Here is a 19,734-nt window from a genome sequence, read left to right as displayed (position 1 = left end):
CGAATTTCGAATGTTTACATAACATTCTAACATTCGATTTTCGAATGTTCGGTTTCGAATTTTACGATTACATTCGAAAATATTCGAATTCGAAAAATTTGAATTTAGATTGTAATAGTATTTCTAATGCTTTTTCTTTAAATGTAATATTCGAATTATGCAATATTCGAATTCGAAAAATTCGAATTTAGATTGTAATAGTATTTCTAATGCTTTTCCTTTAAATGTAATATTCTAATTATGCAATATTCGAATTCGAAAAATTCGAATTTAGATTGTAATAGTATTTCTAATGCTTTTTCTTTAAATGTAATATTCGAATTATGCAATATTCGAATTCGAAAAATTCGAATTTAGATTGTAATAGTATTTCTAATGCTTTTTCTTTAAATGTAATATTCGAATTATGCAATACGTGTATTCGAATTCGAAAAATTCGAATTTAGATTGTAATAGTATTTCTAATGCTTTTTCTTTAAATGTAATATTCGAATTATGCAATACGTGTATTCGAATTCGAAAAATTCAAATTTAGATTGTAATAGTATTTCTAATGCTTTTTCTTTAAATGTAATATTCGAATTATGCAATATTCGAATTCGAAAAATTCGAATTTAGATTGTAATAGTATTTCTAATTCTTTTTCTTTAAATGTAATATTCGAATTATGCAATACGTGTATTCGAATTCGAAAAATTCGAATTTAGATTGTAATAGTATTTCTAATGCTTTTTCTTTAAATGTAATATTCGAATTATGCAATACGTGTATTCGAATTCGAAAAATTCGAATTTAGATTATAATAGTATTTCTAATGCTTTTAAATGTAATATTCGAATTATGCAATATTCGAATTCGAAAAATTCGAATTTATATTCGAATTTGAAAAATTCGAATTTCGAATGTAGACATTCGATATAATTATAAACATTCGAATTCGAAAGTGACATTCGAAAACTGTAAATAACATTCGATTTTCGAATTTTTAAGAATATTCTTTCTTATCGACATTCGAATTTAGAATTCGAATTTCGGTCATAACATTCGTTCTACATTAGAAATTCGAAAATTTGCACATTCGCCCATCCCTACTTATTACTTAATTATCTGTCCATTTCAGGGACCACCGGGCCCCCCAGGCCCACCTGGACCTCCTGGACTACCTGGTCACCAGGTGAGGCGTATTCCTATTTAAGGAGGGAGTGTGCATGTGTATACAAAACATAAAGAAAATGTGATAATTAGTGCAGAATGACACTTGTTTTTAACACTGTATACAATTGAATGGGTGGGTTTTAAAAAAGAAGGTGCACTGATTCACTTCCCTCACCATGTTGGTAGAATTTGATACATTTTAAAGGACCAACATATTCATAAATATAGATGCTGGATTACATACGGTTTTATGACCTTAGAGATGTTTCATCTAATAAAGGAATGTAGCATAATTATTGATAAAACCCCCCCACAAATCCTTTAAAAGTTATTATAATTTGTTAACAAAAACGTTCTCCCAGAGACCCAAAATTTAAATAACTCATTGTGCCTTCATAATAATCTGCGGACATCATTTTGTGATGACATATAGATCCCAACACACATCACACCAATTTTCCATCCCCTATATATCCATCAATTGAAATTATAATAAAAAATACTTTAAAAATCCATCCCCATATATATTATTCAGTAAAGAGAAGTGGAGGACCATATACAATGCATCGGAGGAACATTATATAGTCTCCAAAACTTATTATGGGCAGATGGGCAAGATAAATTGATATATAACCTAGTTCAAGCAGATGATGATATAATAAAAAAACACGATCAGAAGATAACTAAATAATACAGTTTATAATACAGATTTAATTAAAGGGACATGAAACCCCAAAAAAATATTTCATGATTCAGATAGAGAATACAATTTTAAACAACTTTCTAATTTACTTCTATTATCTAATCTGTTTCATTATCTTGGTATCATTTGTTGAAGGAGCAGCAATGCACTACTAGTTTCTAACTGAACACATGGGTGAGCCAATCACAGTCAATAAATATATGCAGCCACCAATCAACAGCTAGAACCTAGGTTCTCTGAAGCTCATGAACTTACCTAGATAAATCTTTCAGCAAATGATAACAAGAGAAGGAAGCAAATTAAATAATAGAAGTAAATTGGAAAGTTGTTTAAAATTGTATTCTCTAACTGAATCATAAAAGAAAAAATTTGGGTTTCATATCCCTTTAAGTGTTTAAATTGACATAAAACCCCACATTTTCCTTTCATGATTCAGATAGAGCATACATTTGTAAACAACTTTCCAAATGACTCCTATTATCAATTTGCTTCATTCTCTTAGTCTCATTTTTTGAAGAAGCAGCGATGCACTACTGGGAGCTAGCTTAACACATTGATTGATAAGCCAATCACATATCTGTGCAGCCACAAATCATCAGCTAGCTTCATGCTCCTGAACCTACCTAGGTATGCTTTTTAATACAGGATACCAAGAGATTGAAGCAAATTAGATAAAATAAGTACATTTGAAAGTTGTTTAAAACTGTGTGCTCTATCTGAATCATGAAAGACATTTTTCACGTCCCTTTAAGATTATTCTACACATGCACAGCTAAATATCTTCAGAACTGAACAAATACATTATACACATGATGCATCACTCAATACCCTTATGCATATGAGATTCCTGGCACTGCCTGCACAATAGTCTTGCAATTGCGCACGTTATATTATTTACATAAAATGACACTTAAAAATTTGATATTTACAGTACACAATACACAAACAAATGACCATTTCATTTAATAACCTTAGCTCTTCTAATACTTAGGTTAAAGGGATATGAAACACACAAAAAAATTATTTCATAATTCAGACATAGCACCCCGTTTTAAACAACTTTTGAATTTCTATTATCAAATTTTCTTTGGTCTGCTGGTATTTTTTGTTGAAAAGCAGGGATGTAATCTCAGGAGCGTGCACATACCTGGAGCACTATATGGCAGCAGTTTTGCAAGAATGTTATCCATTTGCTACAGAACTAGATGGCAGCACTTTTTGCTGCCATCCAAACACCTACCTAGGTATCTTTAATCTTTTCAACAATGAATACCATGGGAATGAAGCAAATTTGATAACAAAAGTAAATTGGAATTTGTTTTAAATTGTATGCTGTGTCTGAAAAAATATTTTTTGGGGATTTCATATCCCTTTAAACAAACCTTCACTCACAATATTCCCATGAAATCAGAGGCGTCTCTACAGCAAGGTCAATCACTAAACTATATAGAGAAGTAACACAAAAAACAGTATCATTAAAAGGGTGGCATACACAGTATCATGTTCTCATAACCTTATAATATACCAACAGCAAAAGTGCTTAAAGGGTCCCCCACATCATTTTATATTAAAATAAACTATTGCAATGCACATTTATTAGATTATCTGTGTTTTCTGCTCTCCTTTTAGAATCTGGAGATTCTAAATATTTTAGATCAGCGAAATCCATGAGCTAATTTTCATGTAACCACGGTTCATCTACGCATGGCGTTGGTTGGCCTGAGGTACACGCGTTCCATAAGATTTACTCCAATCTTGCACATGTGCTGCTGGCATCGCTTAGCATAAAGGCATTGCAACTCAACACCCGTGCAAGAGGAAATCTATGTACCTTCTCTGTCATTTAAAATGTTGCTAATTTTGTGCCCTAGAAGTATAATGTTTGTATCGACCCGATTATGGGACAAATTACAAGTGGCGAGCTAACAGTTAACAGCATGAGGGATAAGGGGTTTATAGTATCTTAATGTATCTCATCCATATTTCCCATCATGCGGTCCAAATGCCACCCTGCAAGGTACTATAAAGACCATCTGTGCTTATTATATATTCATGATATATACGATGCGCTAGAAAACATGGCAAGCTTCTTATTTTTATCAGACCATTAATCCGTAACATTTTTCAGCACATGATACATTTTAATGGGCATTTATTAGTAAATGTAGTCTAATATGCCAAAATACTTTAGATCATGTCATGAAGCACATTACATGTCAGGTACATAAAACAATTTACATTATGAGTTCATATTGTTTATATTAAATGTTATTCAGGTTAAATGGTATTTTGAAAATAGGACAAATCACATGAATATGAAATTACCTAGATCACAAAACGTAAATGCAGTCACATTGTACCCTATAATGATACTGTAAGATTACAAAGTACTTAGAAAACATGACCACTTAGATCACATACATAACATACAATCATACTTAGGTCATATACTTAATTAATGAAATGGTGCTTAGATCAGTACATTTCCATGCACAGATAAAAGGAACATAGATATAGAACACTTGATGCTCATATGAAACATCACATGTTGTTTTGAGTGTTGCTGAAAGTAATCTAGTTGTATAAATAAAAAAACATACAATTAGAGTCATTTTATTCAGAAATACTATAGCATCATTTGGCAGTATGTTAGCAAACAAACTCATCTGACCTTCATTTCTAAGATTTACATCTACAGTTTCTTCCCTGCTTACTTTATCTTCTTTAATCACGGTTCAACACAGCAAATAAAGAACTTAAAGGGACACTGTCATCACAAAACAAAGTACAATATTTGAAAAAAGAATGACTAAAATAGTATTTTTGTAATATATATGTATTAATTCTTTTGCAGTTAAAGTTGTAAACTTGTCTATGTTGTCATTTCCTGTTATGAGCTGTATGATACTATAGTATTGTCTCTTCTCCACACAGCTCACTATTTTCCTTCACTCCCTAACCAGCTCAAATCTAGTGCATATATATATATATATATATATATATATATATATATATATATATACCAAACATATACATATATATATATATATATATATATATATATATATATATATATATATATATATATATATATATATATATATATATATATATATATATATATATATATATATATATATATATATATAAGTTCAAAGTAGACAAGCACTCCAGAAATCCAAATCACATGCCCAGGGTGCAGCAGATAGGTAAATAGAAAGTAATGAAGAGTGCACTCAACAGGACTTTTCAAAGTTTTATTCCAATTATGTGATAATTGGAATAAAACTTTGAAAAGTCCTGGTGAGTGCACTCTTCATTACTTTCTATATATATATATATATATATATATATATATATATATATATATATATATATATATATGCCACAGCCAGTACATTACATGAGAACACCCTGACTTAGAGCATAGTGTACATTGTGGAAAAATATATACGACATTTAGCAAAACAATCTTATTAGTCATTTTAACGTTTATATCACATTTACTATTAACAAACATCATTGTTTACAACTATTTCAATGCTGAACAATGGGTGCCCTTGTAATCATTGTTTATTCAAAAAGCAGTGTTAATTGTGCTTCTAAATGAATATCAAGCACTTTAGAACTGCATATATCAGCAAAAAGAAATCTTATTACTATCCTCTCTGCAGCTTCCAAAGAGATTTTATTATACTGAGTTTGTTATACAGAAGGGCTTACAGCTGCATCATTTCCTAAGAGAGACAGAAAACTTAGTACTGTATTAGCTCGCTTTTAAGGCGGTATAGTTAAAGCTGCCAAAGTTATTTAAAAGTTAGTGTAAAACATCCTCAAATATAAATGTACTAAAATTATATCACTCTCAATGGAAAATCAGTAGGAAGTTTCTAAATATACATAAAGATAGTATGAGTCTTGTAGACTTTATTGTTTCATGTGCATGCACTATCTTTGAATATATTTTCATATAAATAAATGGGTTAATATATATCAACATACGATTTAAATATAGGCTAAAATAAACATACCTTATAGGCATAGATTCCGTACTAACTGCATGCTTAGTTAAAGGTGTAGTGTACAGCCATAAACAGTCAATATTATAACATTAGACTTGGAACAAAATTTTAAGTGATATTACTGTCACTAGTTAATCATTAAACCCTATTACAAAACAGTACCTCTGTTGGTTATGTTTACCTTATTAGATTTATACAATACTGGCAAGAAAAACATACCTGTTATATATAAGAAATTTACTTTTAAAGGCTTTTTTTTAGGTTTGGTAATTATACCACCTTAACAGACAGTGTTCTGGCTCTTAGGAAACGATGTAGCTGTAAGCCCATCCCCCTGTTTAACAAACACACAGCGAGATTACGAGTTTTGCGTTAGGAGCTGTGTGGTGCTAACGAGCAGTTTTTTCTCACTGCTCACTTCCCTGCAACACTGGTATTACAGGTTTTTACAAACCCGGCGTAAACAGGCAAGAAGTGAGCGTAGAGCAAAATTTTGCTCCACACTACACTCCAATACCAGCGCTGCTTAAGTCAGCGGTGAGCTGGTCGTACGTGCTCGTGCACGATTTCCCCATAGACATCATTGGGGAGAGCCGGCTGATAAAAAATCTAACACCTGCAAAAAAGCAGCGTAAAACTAAGTAACGCAGCCCCATTGATTCCTATGGGGAAACACATTTTATGTTTACACCTAACACCCTAACATGAACCCAGAGTCTAAACACCCCTAATCTTACACTTATGAACCCCTAATCTGCCGCCCCCGACATCGCCGACACCTACATTATATTTATTAACCCCTAATCTGCCTCTCCGGACATCGACGTCACCTATATTATACTTATGAATCCCTAATCTGCTGCCCCCAACATCGCCGACACCTACATTATATTTAATAACCCCTAATCTGCTGCCCACAACATCGCCCACACCTACATACACTTATTAACCCCTAATCTGCCGCCCCCAATGTCGCTGCCACTATATTAAATGTATTAACCCCTAAATCTAAGTCTAACCCTAACACCCCCTAACTTAAATATAATTTAAATAAATCTAAATAAAATTCCTATCATTACCTAAATTATTCCTATTTAAAACTAAATACTTACCTATAAAATAAACCCTAAACTAGTTACAATATAACTAATAGTTACATTGTATCTAGCTTAGGGTTATTATTATTATTATTTTAAAGACAAGTTTGTATTTATTTTAACTAGGTAGAACAGTTACTAAATAGTTATTAACTATTTAATAACTACCTAGCTAAAATAAATTAAAATTTACCTGTAAAATAAAACCTAACCTAAGTTACACTAACACCTAACACTACACTACAATTAAATAACTTACCTAAATTAAATACAATTAAATAAATTAAAATAAATTAGCTAAATCACAAAAAAAACAGTAAATTACAGAAAATAATCTAATAGCCCTATCAAAATTATAAAAAAAAAAAACCCTAGCCTAATCTAAACTATCAATAGCCCTTAAAAGGGCATTTTGCAGGGCATTGCCCCAAAGAAATCAGCTCTTTTACCTGTAAAAAGGGCATTTGGATGGGCATTGCCCTTAAAAGGGCATTTAGCTCTATTGCAGGCCCAAGGCTGCAATAGAGCTAAATGCCCATTTAAGGGCAATGCCCATCCAAATGCCCTTTTCAGGGCAATGGGGAGCTTAGTTTTTTTAGTTAGTATTTTATTTGGGGGTTGGTTGTGTGGGTGGTCGGTTTTACTGTTGGGGGGGTTGTTTGTATTTTTTTTACAGGTTAAAGAGCTGATTTCTTTGGGGCAATGCCACGCAAAAGGCCGTTTTAAGGGCTATTAATAGTTTAGTTTAGGCTAGGGTTTTTTTTTATTTTGGGGGGGGCTTTTTTATTTTGATAGGGCTATTAGATTAGGTGTAATTAGTTTAAATATCTTGTAATTTGTTTTTTATTTTCTGAAATTTAGTGTTGTTTTTTTGTGATTTAGCTAATTTAATTTATTTAATTTAGGGAATTGATTTAATTGTAGTGTAATGTTAGGTGTTAGTGTAACTTAGGTTAGGTTTTATTTTACAGGTAAATTTGAATTTATTTTAGCTAGGTAGTTATTAAATAGTTAATAACTATTTAGTAACTATTCTACCTAGTTAAAATAAATACAAACTTGCCTGTAAAATAAAAATAAACCCTAAGCTAGATACAATGTAACTATTAGTTATATTGTATCTAGCTTAGGGTTTATTTTATAGGTAAGTATTTAGTTTTAAATTGGAATAATTTAGTTAATGATAATAATATTTATTTAGATTTATTAAAATTATATTTAGGTTAGGGGGTGTTAGAGTTAGACTTAGATTTAGGGGTTAAAGGGACAGTTTACTCAAAAATATTCTCCCCTTTAATTTGTTCCCAATGATCCACTTTACCTGCTGGAGTGTATTAAATTGTTTACAAGTAGCTCCTTTACCCTTATATTGGCATTTGACATTGTTAATTTAGCATGTGGTATCCCCACCTATTCTGAAAGTTTGTGGCCGCGTGTACCAGCTATAGATAAGCTTTGTAAACACAGCCAGCAGAAGAAATTACACTCCCAGTGTGATAAAGCAGAGATAATGTAATAAAATGTTGATTTTCCATTGTTCTCTCAAAGTATTGGTGATTGTTTTAAGGACAGATATAAGATAAAGAAGGAGGTATATGTGCACAATGTGATACAGTAATGAGATCTGATTATACCTACAAGCTCAACCTATTTTATTAGGCTGTGGCTTCAAAACACAAAATCAGAGCTTTAATATACAGAAATAAACCTTAAAAAGCTAATTTTCATAAATTTTTTACTCTGCAGCTGGTAAAAAAAGCAATTGTAAACACATTAAGGGAAAAAATATTTTACAGTATACTGCCCCTTTAATACATTTAATATAGTGGCGGCGACGTTGGGGGCGGCAGATAAGGGGTTAATAAATGTAGGTAGGTGGCGGCGATGTTGGGGGCAGCAGATTAGGAGTTAATAATAATAAATTAGGTTGTGGCGATGTTAGGGGTGGCAGATTAGGGGTTAATATTATTTAACTAGTGTTTCCAAGGCGGGAGCGCAGCGGTTTAGGGGTTAATATGTTTATTCTAGTGGCGGCGATGTCCGGAGCGGCAGATTAGGGGCTCAACATTTTATTATAGTGTTTGCGATGCGGAAGGGCCTCGGTTTAGGGGTTAATAGGTAGTTTATGGGTGTTAGTGTACTTTTTATCACTTTAGTTATGAGTTTTATGCTACGGCGTTGTAGTGTAAAACTCAAAACTACTGACTTTAAAATGCGTTAGGAATCTTGGAGGTAGAGGGCTCACTTTTTGGCCTCCCAGGACAAACTCGTAATACCGGCGCTATGGAAATCCCATAGAAAAAAGGGTTTACGAAGTTTACGTAAGTCAGTTTGCGGTAAGGCCAAAAAAGTGTGCGATGCCCCTAAACCTGCAAGACTCGTAATACCAGCGGTAGTGAAAAAGCAGCGTTAGGACCTGTTAACGCTGCTTTTTCAGCTCACCGCAAAACTCGTAATCTAGCCGACAGTATAATAAAATCTATTTGGAAGCTGCAGAGAGGTTAGCGGGGTTAGTAAGATATGCAATAAGATATATGCAGTTAGGACAACACAGGCAAGTTATCTCTCAATTTTATACGGACATTAATCACTAAATAAATGCTAGATATAATGATGCATTTAAAGGACATATTAGTCTGTGAATAACATATAGATGTATTTTTTAAAGTTTCATTAGTTGTTTAAATTGTGACAAAATAAGTCTATGGGGCCGATTTATGAATGTGCAGGTGGATATGATCCGCTGTAGCGGATCATGTCCGCCCCACATCGATAAATGTCGACAGCATACGCTGTCGGCATTTATCATTGCACAAGCATTTCTAGTGAAATGCTAATCTTCCTCTCCGAATCTGCCAATCATCCCGATCCTATCTGATCAGGATGATTGCTGTCCGCCGTCTCAGTGGTGGTGGACGAGTTAAGGAGCAGCGGTCTTAGGACCGCTGCTTCTTAACTCTTGTTTCCGGCGAGTCTAAAGGTTAGTAGCATAGTAAATCGGCCCCTAAAGGTTTAGTGTCTATACAAAAATGGGAGCTGCCATGTTGTAACTTAGGTTACTTTCTCTGCTTTGGCCAATTAGGGACAGTTATAAATAAGTCACTAGAGTGTGCAGCCAATGGCTGTGTGGAATATAACAGTGTTCTGCACTTCGATTTCTAACAGGCACTGAAATGCTCACAATTTCAGAATAAAATTACGGGAAAAGGGAACAAAATAAATAATGAAAGTATATTGTAGAGTTTTATATATATCAAGATCCCAGGTGGAGGACAGAAACATTGGATGTATTTAGTTGTGAAGTGTACCACAATATGTGAATAAAGTGGTAACATCCCTATTGAAGAAACCAGGTACAAGTTATTTCTTTGGAGTGTGTTTAGCGACTCTGCACCAGCCATTGTTACCTTACAGGGAGTGCTAAGGTTGTGTAAGATATATATATATATATATATATATATATATATATATATATATATATATATATATATATATATATATACATACAATTTATCATTTTATATTACCATCTCAAAGTGTTTAATGTCCCTTTAACAACTTTAGTTGCAAATATTTGAATACATAAATATTGCAAAAATGCTAATTTAGTCATTCTTTTTTCAAATATTGTACTTTATTTTCTGACTACAGTGTCTCTTTAAAAGTCGCTTAAAATGTGTCATCATTCATAATGTTAACCTACAGATGGTGACTAAAAAACAAGGCTACAATGATAAACTGTAATGGGAAACAAAACACAGTTAAAAAATGCATACACAGGAAATAAATCTATGAAGTGAGAATAATAGAAGTAATTTAGTCTAATACCCTCCTTCCTCTGCAGTGTGTATCCCTCGGGCACTGCAGGGGTTGGGTTAGTAATGTGTGGGTGCAAGAGATACATGGTGCAGACCCTGGAAGATGCTTTAGCCCCAGATTTCTTCCTTGACTGTAGGGTTTGCCCGGACATAATGGTATACCAGGACGACCTGGAGGGCCAGGAGATCTGGTAGGTATAGAGCGCTGGTGTGCTTCTGCTGTGTGTCAGTGCCACGCTCTCTACGTGTTCCCCTTGTCTCCCACCCCATTACACAGAGGAAAGGGAGCTACAATGACACACCTCCCCGCTCTCTATGCTTTGCAGGGTCACTGTGCAGTTCTGTGTGTCCCGTATGTTTAAAGCATTCTATTAATTTGTATCTAACAATCTATTTATGTCACTCTCTTACAGGGACCCCTGGCTGCAGAAAGCAGCATTGCTATCCTGAAGGTGAGGAGGTTATAGGCAGAAACATAGAGGACTTTGGGGCAAAAAGGAAACTTTAATTTGTATACTGGTTTTGTTTTGGAAAAGGGTTTTCCTAACGGCAGACCATTAGGATTCTGGGAAACTGGGCAAGTCACCTTATTATGGGTCAATTAGTTTATCTGATATCTACCTGCTTCATACAGAGCATTTGTGGGGATTGTGTCAATGGGCAGAACACTCAACCATCCGCCATGAAAGGAGAGAAAGGGGATCAAGGTCTTCCTGGCATTCCTGGAACAGAGGACTGTGAAAGGGTATGGACCTGCTAACAGAAGCTTTTTGACATTGTAATAAGGCTGTATGACACTGTTTTACATTGCTAACACTGTAACAAGACAGCACCACAACCGTGTGATGCACTAACATGCTATGTGATGTAGTAGCAATGTTGTGTGAAGTGTTGTGTAACATTATAAAAAGTTCACTGTACATCATTATAACACGGATAATGATGTGTGACAGAACACAGCTGACTATATGACAAATAGGGGTGAACACATAATAGAAAACATCCCTTAAAAACATGGAAATTGCACTCAAATTAATTTTGTTTTATTTTTCTTGCATTTTGATTTCTTGTAACAGATGGACAGATATAATAAAATTAAAAATAGTTCAAGTTATGATTATATGGTCCCTGCAAATTAAATTGTTTACATTGCGTTGTCTCTATAATGATAACCTCTTACTATGAAATATGATGCAGAATTGTGTGAAATAGCAAACGTAAACTGGAAGGGAACAGACTTAATTTCTACTAGACTAGGCTAAAGCAATAGATTCTTTTTGTCATGTTCCAGGTTCAAGACACATTGAATATTTTTGTTTCACTATAGATGCATTATAGTTTATACTAAAACGTCCAATGCCATCAATTTTAAATAGATTGGGCAATATAAGAGTTTTTGCTGACAAAGTCCTTATTTCGAATAGCCTTAAACCTTAAAATTATTAGCATGATTTTATTTATCAAATTTAGGTCTTTAAAAAAACCTTGGAAATTCAAGAACAAAGTTTTAAAAAAATATTTGGAAATAACATGTATGAGGAAAAGCAGAAGATTTCTCACGGTAGTTCCACTTTAGCAACCTAATACTGCTATTATTAAAGCAACATGAAACCCAAAATTTCCTTTCAAGGCACACAAGAAGGGCCTCATTACTCCTTCTTAAAGGGATAGGAAAGTCAAAATTAAGACACTTTTAAATTCACTTCTATTTTCCAATGTGCTTCGTACTCTTAGTATCCCTTGTTAAAAAATGAATACGCACATATCATACACTAGTGGGAGCTGCTGCTAATTGGTGCCTGCACACATTTGTCTCTTGTGATTGGCTGAATAGATATTTTCAGCTTCCTGTCAGTAGTGCAATGCTGTCCCTTCAGCAAAGGATAACAAGAGAATGAAGACAATTTGATAATAGAATTAAATTGGAAAGTTGTTTAAATTGTATGCTCTATCTGAATCATAAAATAACATTTTGGGGTTTACTATCCTTTTAATCATCCATTTTACATACATAATTGGCCGTTGCACATGCATGCACATATACATACACAAAATCATCACCCAATCCTCTCTCCTATGCTTTGCATACACAAACTCACTCTCAATCTCTCTCATGCATGCACCACCTGGCATTACCAATTGGCATTCATCTAAAAATGCATGGAAAGACTTGGATTGGAAACTTGCCTATATCTGACTGTGTGCTATTGTAAAAAAGCTGTCTGTCCTACAACCTCAAAGCTGTTATGTGACAGTGACTGAAAGCTGGTTGTGTGGTAGAATAACTTGACTGCATGAAAAACCATAACCAGGAGGACTGCTCAATTCCATAATATAACCATTTGGCAAAAGGCTTTGTGATGCTATGATTATGCTGGCTGTTTGACACTTTAAAACATTAGTGAAAGGGACAATGAAGGGTGCCCACGTGTTTCTGGTAGCTATTCAAATTCTGTACTGTTTTTTGTAACATTGTCCCTGATTCCAATTCATAAGTGTTTGTCATACAAAAACTTCATAAATAGATTGTGTGATTTTCTATTGTGTTCTAATGTATTAAATTGCTGCCTTTTGTATACGTTATAAGGACATATAAGTGAGTAGTATGCTGAGGGTGTACAGTTCCAGCATACTATCTCAAGGCAAAGTGCAGTAAAAAAATTGTCTGCTTTAGCCTTTTTCAATGCTATATTTCTTGCTTGTACACATGTCCGGGAGCTGATTGGTAGGTATACTTTGTGCGTGGCAGATGTGCATAACTTTAAACAAAAAGGCATATGACCAGAAAAAAAAAGAAAGCCATACATAAACTGGGTTTTCTGATAGATCTGAATTGTCTGAAAGTTTACTGTATTAACCCATATGAAACACTTTGAATGGCTGTTTAAATGGATTGGAATAAATAGCAGTCTAATTAGATGTGATCTTGTAAAAAAAGTATTAAAACAATCTTCAAAGTTAAAAGATTCCAAATGTTCCGGCACAAGTACATAAATGTATACTTCCAGCAGAACAGTATTGTATGTACAATAATTCATTGACCTGAATTATATTTCTATGTATATTAGAGTATTAGATGTAAATTCTATGAAACGCCTATCTTTGATTTTCCATATTACTCTGTTTTGCTTACAGTGCCAACCTAACAAGGAGGAAGAGCCGGTGAGTAACTTCATGGATACTAAAATCTGCTTCTCTCACTATAAATACCGTGCAATCCACCAAGCTGCATAGGATATTCCTATTTTGGTATTTCAGCTATTCAGTAGTATTACTGAAGTAGTATTTTATGGATAGACCTGCCCCAAGAATTAGTGCCAGCTAACCATTTTGCACCTAGTCTGTTTTGAGGAAGCTAACCATATTAGGAAATGGGCAGAGTTCTGCCCTGGGCTGGCTGTACACTAATGTATATGTTGATATGGAAGTAACTTTACAGAACACTGATGATTACAAGATATCAAACTTTACACACAATTTAGTTCTTTTAAGATTTTGTTTCTTTTTTTTACTTGTATAGCAGACGGCAACCTGGGATGTCACTTGAGTCTGAAATTGAAATGTATTGTGGGCAATGGAAAGAATGGCCATATGAGGGAAATATATTGAAAATAGAAATCATATAACCAGTGATCATGCTCTAAAATTAGAGTTTAGAAGGATAAATATTAAACTTTGTTGCATATCTGGAATTGTTTCAGTAAATGTATAGATGATTTTCAACTCTGGTAACATTGTTTTTTTATCTATCTTCTTTGTACTGTGCCTCTTATAGGATCTGCAGATGTAGTAAAGTTGTGAGAGGAAGTTTGATAAGGATACCATGAGGCAGCTACACTTACACAATCGATAAACTGTTGTTTGGTCAATACAATGTTAAATATACTATCTGTAGTGCAACGTATTCTCCTTATGTTTTATTATTTGTTTAATAGGAAACTCAAGGTGGCAAATATTGATTTACATTAACTTCCATCTTTCCCCCTGCTTTCTTTAATAGGGAGATGAACCAGACCGAGACTGTGCAGGAGGGCCAGGGCACCCAGGAATCCCAGGTTTACCAGGACTTAAGGGGGAAGAGGTAAGTGAATATGACTTACATCCCATATAAGTCACTATAATGGACTTGCTATGAAGAGAATCTAAAAACAACAGATGTTTCATAGCAATTTTACACCGCTGTTATTCAATGATAGTCTGATGTGTGTGGCACTATGAGAAGCAGCAGCTATTGATAGGTGGATCCTATGACCAGCCCCCACAATTAATCCTAATCACATTTAACACAATCCCTCCTACAGAAATGTACCCTAACCTTGATCTTGAGCCTTTAAAACACCTTCAAAAAGACATATAAAACTGTAATGCCCATTTAAATAAATCTGAACAACATGATATTGGGAAAGAAAAGGTAATCCATGACTGACAGGTATCCATAAAAATATAGTATAAGACTAAGATATTGTTTGTTCCAATTGAATGGTTTTGAATGGTTATGGGAATACAGTGGCATTACAATAAGAAATTACAATAGAGACACTCCTACGTGTTATACACAGGCTGTTGAAAAGTGAATAACGTTATCCTGGATGTTTTTTTCTGCAAAACAGTGATGAAAATTAAGTTGGAGCACAAGGCAGTAAAAGTAGCAGTATAGTAGAATACTTTGTTATCCAAGCACAATGTCCAGTAAAGTGCACTATCCCAATGTCATCATTTATTCTAAAGCTCATATATTTCCTCTTCAGGGTCCCCCTGGTGCACGAGGATTTCCTGGGACTCCAGGACCAATGGTAGGTTTTACTGTGTTTTAAATATTTCATTTTACACATACTTCAAAATAAATACCAAAATATTATGCTATAATAACTGTTATGCATTGTGTGACTTGCACAATAACAATCGCATAACAGGTTGCACACTCTCCTCATTTACAAGCTTTGAGCTATTACACAAGTACTAAATAAGCAGTAACAACATACATCATAATACAACTGTAGATGGTGTAGTTACAACTGTCAATATCTGTAACATTATATAGCTCATTGTTTCATAACCCATATAATGATGGAGCTGTCTGGAGATAAACCATCAGTGTTGTATATGCAGAAAAAGTTTATATTACTCATGACTTTTCTTCCTTCTAAGGCAAAGGGAACTATATAAATTTCACAGGAGGACCTCACCGAGATGAAGATTCATTTTCACTAAAACTGTTCACTATGTTTAACATTTCTAACAATATTAATAATAATGTTAATGTCCCACTCAGAGGCTCTGCCCTAGTCTTCCCATCTTGGACAAGGTGTTTCTCATTCTTCCTATCCCTGGCACTGGTTCTTGGATTTTGATACCCCTATTTTTTCCCTCAGGGGCCCCCAGGTTTCCCAGGCTCTCCTGGCTCCCCCGGATTACCTGTAAGAATCTAACCCCCTTTCCCGCATCTTATCCCTTTGGCTCTTCCATGGTGATCCCTACCTCTTCATCCCTTGTGCCACATAACTACACCACTAGATGCTTAAACAACTCTCCCTTTGTACCACACCATATGTGACCCTAAACTAAACCCCTTGTGTGCTCACCACGTTTGAATGAATTTGTAATCCTTGTGTGCACAAATGTTCACCCTGTGTATTTAAATTACCCTGCAGCTATGTTCCTTCTGTATATCACACCTACTAATGCCAAAAACATCTTTGGATACAAGGATTAGTTTACTGACTACATTCAGAAACTGTAATTTTGTATAATACTCAATTATAAAGACTCTTAACAACAGTAATACTGCAATATGCATACTATGTACAAAGATAATGTATAATTAATTATAATAATAGTAATGAATACAATAATGGATAATGCAATTCATTATCACATTTATAGTTACAAGCTGTAAAAGACAGATGACACAGGCTAAGGACTAACATTAGACTTCCAATCTAGATTACAATCTGTTAGCATTTGCTGTGGCAAAATTTCAAACTTAACTTGGCTATTTTTTGGCTTCTGTTTCTGTAGTTTTACAATCAATTATTAAAGCGGCTGTTGGAATTTGTTATACTGCTCAAGTTACATATGCAATAAATATAAAACATCTGAATCTCCTACAACCATACCGGATAAATATGCCAAAACCTATGATAAACAGGCTTGTAACTATTATTTTCTTCATTTGTCTTTTTTTTCAGGAGCTTGCAACAAAAAATACACATGCACAAAATTAAAACAGCCAGAACAAAAGGAAAACCTGGCTACTAATTAAGATTACCAGTGGAGTGCTATTTATCGCTCCCGTTCACTCATTAACTTTGCTAGAAGTAATCTTTTTGCACGCGTTGGGTAGCACACATATTACAAGTTGAAAGTAAAAAGTTTTTGCAAAAACGCTAACCCAACACGTGTAAAAAGCCAAACTTTGAATATTGCAACCAAGTTAACGTGTTCCCCCATAGACTTCAATGGAGCATGAAAAATGTATAAAACCTAACACCCTATTTGCGCCCAAAGCCGTACACGTTTAACCACAGTGCAGTAGCCCGACATGAAATATTAATATTTCACATTCCAATGTTATTCACATAGAAGAATATGTTCTATTTATTCATAAATAAATATTTCTATATATATGATGTTTTTTTGTTAAAGTATATATCTATACCTATATAACAAACCACAATATGTAAGCACAGCACTCACAGTATAGGAGACATCTTGTCAGGGTGTCTAGCCTGAATATAATCTTACTGACCCCTTTAATGTAGTGTATGAGATGGAAGCGGCAGTCACTGGTCTTTACAATATAATTCTTTATTGTGACGTTTCGGGTTATGAGTCTGAAGAAGGGGCTCATCACCCCGAAACATTATATTACAAAGGCCAGTGAGTGTTGCTTCCCTCTCATACACTACATTAAGTGGGGTCTGGAGGATTATTGGATGTTATATATATATATATATATCATAAACAAATGAAAAAGGGCTTGCACTCGCTGGACTTTTCAAAATAAGTGCCTTTATTGTGACGTTTCGGGGGCCTTATCCCCTTCCTCAGAGCTTCCCAGAAACGTCACAATAAAAGCACTTACAGTATTTTGAAAAGTCCAGTGAGTGCAAGCCCTTGTTAATTTGTTTATGATATTCACTTTTGCATGTACCCTGGCAAGTTGACCATGAGTTGCTAATTTCTATATATATATTTATATATATATATATATATATATATATATATATATATATATATATATATATATATATATATATATATAAAATTATATATAGGTACAGATATATAGAGATATATATAGGTATATCTATTTAAAAATAGTTAGAACAGATTCTCCTATGTGAAGTACATTGGAATGGGAAATATTTACAGCACATACATAGTTAAACAATTTATTAAATATGAATATTGCATGAATATGTTCTTACATGTTTTCAGCTACTTGATTGCAAAGCTCTCCAATGCACTTACATATATATGTATATATAAGTATACAAATATGCCCGTTTATGGGAGCACGTTAAATAACCAGTCATTACAAGTGGCAGTGACAGTATATGTTTATATACATATATATTTGTGTGTTAATATGTGTAAATACACATATAAGTACTGTATATATGTATATATTTATATACATTTTAAATATGCTGCACAACTTACCCCCTTCGCTGAGCTAGGTTCTGTGTCCATCAGCATCAGAACAAGGCTCCCATTGGAGCCTATGGAAGCGCACTGTCGTGAGCGCAAAGCTTCCATGTAATTTGAACACGAGTTCTCATTCGCATTGCACTTTACTTGTAATACCAGCGCACATTTGCGAGTTCTGGTATTACTTAGTGGAGCGCCAATTTCGCTCCACTGGTCATCTAGCCCATTATTAGTAAAGTGAAATAATCTGTATTAAAACGTATTAGTCAATCATCATCAATTAGTTACCATTATTTACATTCACATTGGCTGCTTAGTTTTGCTTTTAAGTGAATATGCACCCAGCAAAAACCTGAGAAAAGTATGTTTCTAATAGGTTTTCATGTGTTTACATAGTCCAAATAAAGGAAATAGATATTTTCCAGAAGCATTTGAAATTTGGGTGATTTAACTAATTCAAACAGTTGGGTTTCTAATGGTTTAGATTGCTGTTTAAAAGAAAGCCAATAAATACCATCAATTTGATGTTTTCTCATGGCACATTCTAATGGATTTGGGTTCTAACTAATCAAATGCTTGAAAAATAGGCAATTGTGTAAATTAGAAAACCAGAGATATGATGAACAAATCATTAGGATAAGGAACTTGTTTGCATTAGTGTTACAGATGACCAGACTAGATCTGTCAGAAAATTTAAATTTCCTAAATATGAACTGTCAAGAACATGGGTCTGCACATCCTAGCCCCACATCCTATTCCTACAGCACTATGTCTTGTGTTGCACCAGTCCCCCTAATCCACGAGCATAATCCTGTCCTCACTTGTTTTGTGTCATTCCCCATGTCCTGGTGAAAATCACAAGTCCCCAAATGTGTTTTCCATTATTTCATCATCCTGTGTTGCTTTTTTGTTTGGTGAGCGGGTTCCCTCCCTTCGCCTGCTATGTTTATATGTTAATATTTCGTATTTCTGAGGTCAGTATCAAGCAGAGAGGTAGCATAATTACAGTTATTGCATTGTGCTTGAAATAGACCATATTTACACATTTCAAGTACTTTGGAGGCAGGATCAGATCACCAGAAACCTAATGATGGAAAATACACAAACAAATAATGCAGTAAAACATTTAGTAATAAACCAAAATGTTTAATATAACCATTATATGAGTGGCTTTTGAGTAAAACAGTTGAAACCCCAATGCATTGGCACATTTTTATAACCAGTCCTGGACCTGCAAGGGTCATATACATTTTTAAGGTAAAATAAATATATTTAATAACATAAGG

At 34.0% G+C, this 19,734-nt stretch overlaps 1 protein-coding gene across 5 annotated transcripts in view; it reads left to right on the top strand.

The window, feature by feature from the left end:
* The window catches only part of COL16A1 (collagen type XVI alpha 1 chain), a 240,454-nt gene that overhangs the window by 184,783 nt on the left and 35,937 nt on the right, over positions 1-19,734 (top strand). The window contains exons 42-49 of one of the 5 annotated variants that reach the window (XM_053707230.1): positions 1,121-1,174; positions 10,933-10,986; positions 11,209-11,247; positions 11,430-11,540; positions 13,931-13,957; positions 14,796-14,876; positions 15,544-15,588; positions 16,168-16,212. In XM_053707230.1, the coding sequence (XP_053563205.1) occupies positions 1,121-1,174; positions 10,933-10,986; positions 11,209-11,247; positions 11,430-11,540; positions 13,931-13,957; positions 14,796-14,876; positions 15,544-15,588; positions 16,168-16,212 (456 nt within the window). The remainder of the gene's footprint in view (positions 1-1,120; positions 1,175-10,932; positions 10,987-11,208; positions 11,248-11,429; positions 11,541-13,930; positions 13,958-14,795; positions 14,877-15,543; positions 15,589-16,167; positions 16,213-19,734) is intronic. The other 4 variants (XM_053707232.1, XM_053707233.1, XM_053707231.1 and 1 more) reach the window with 4 other exon arrangements.

Source organism: Bombina bombina, chromosome 3, assembly GCF_027579735.1.
Source record: "Bombina bombina isolate aBomBom1 chromosome 3, aBomBom1.pri, whole genome shotgun sequence".
NCBI lineage: Eukaryota > Metazoa > Chordata > Amphibia > Anura > Bombinatoridae > Bombina > Bombina bombina.
The sequence above is the reverse complement of the archived record's forward strand: the minus strand, read 5'-3'. Positions and strand labels throughout refer to the sequence as shown.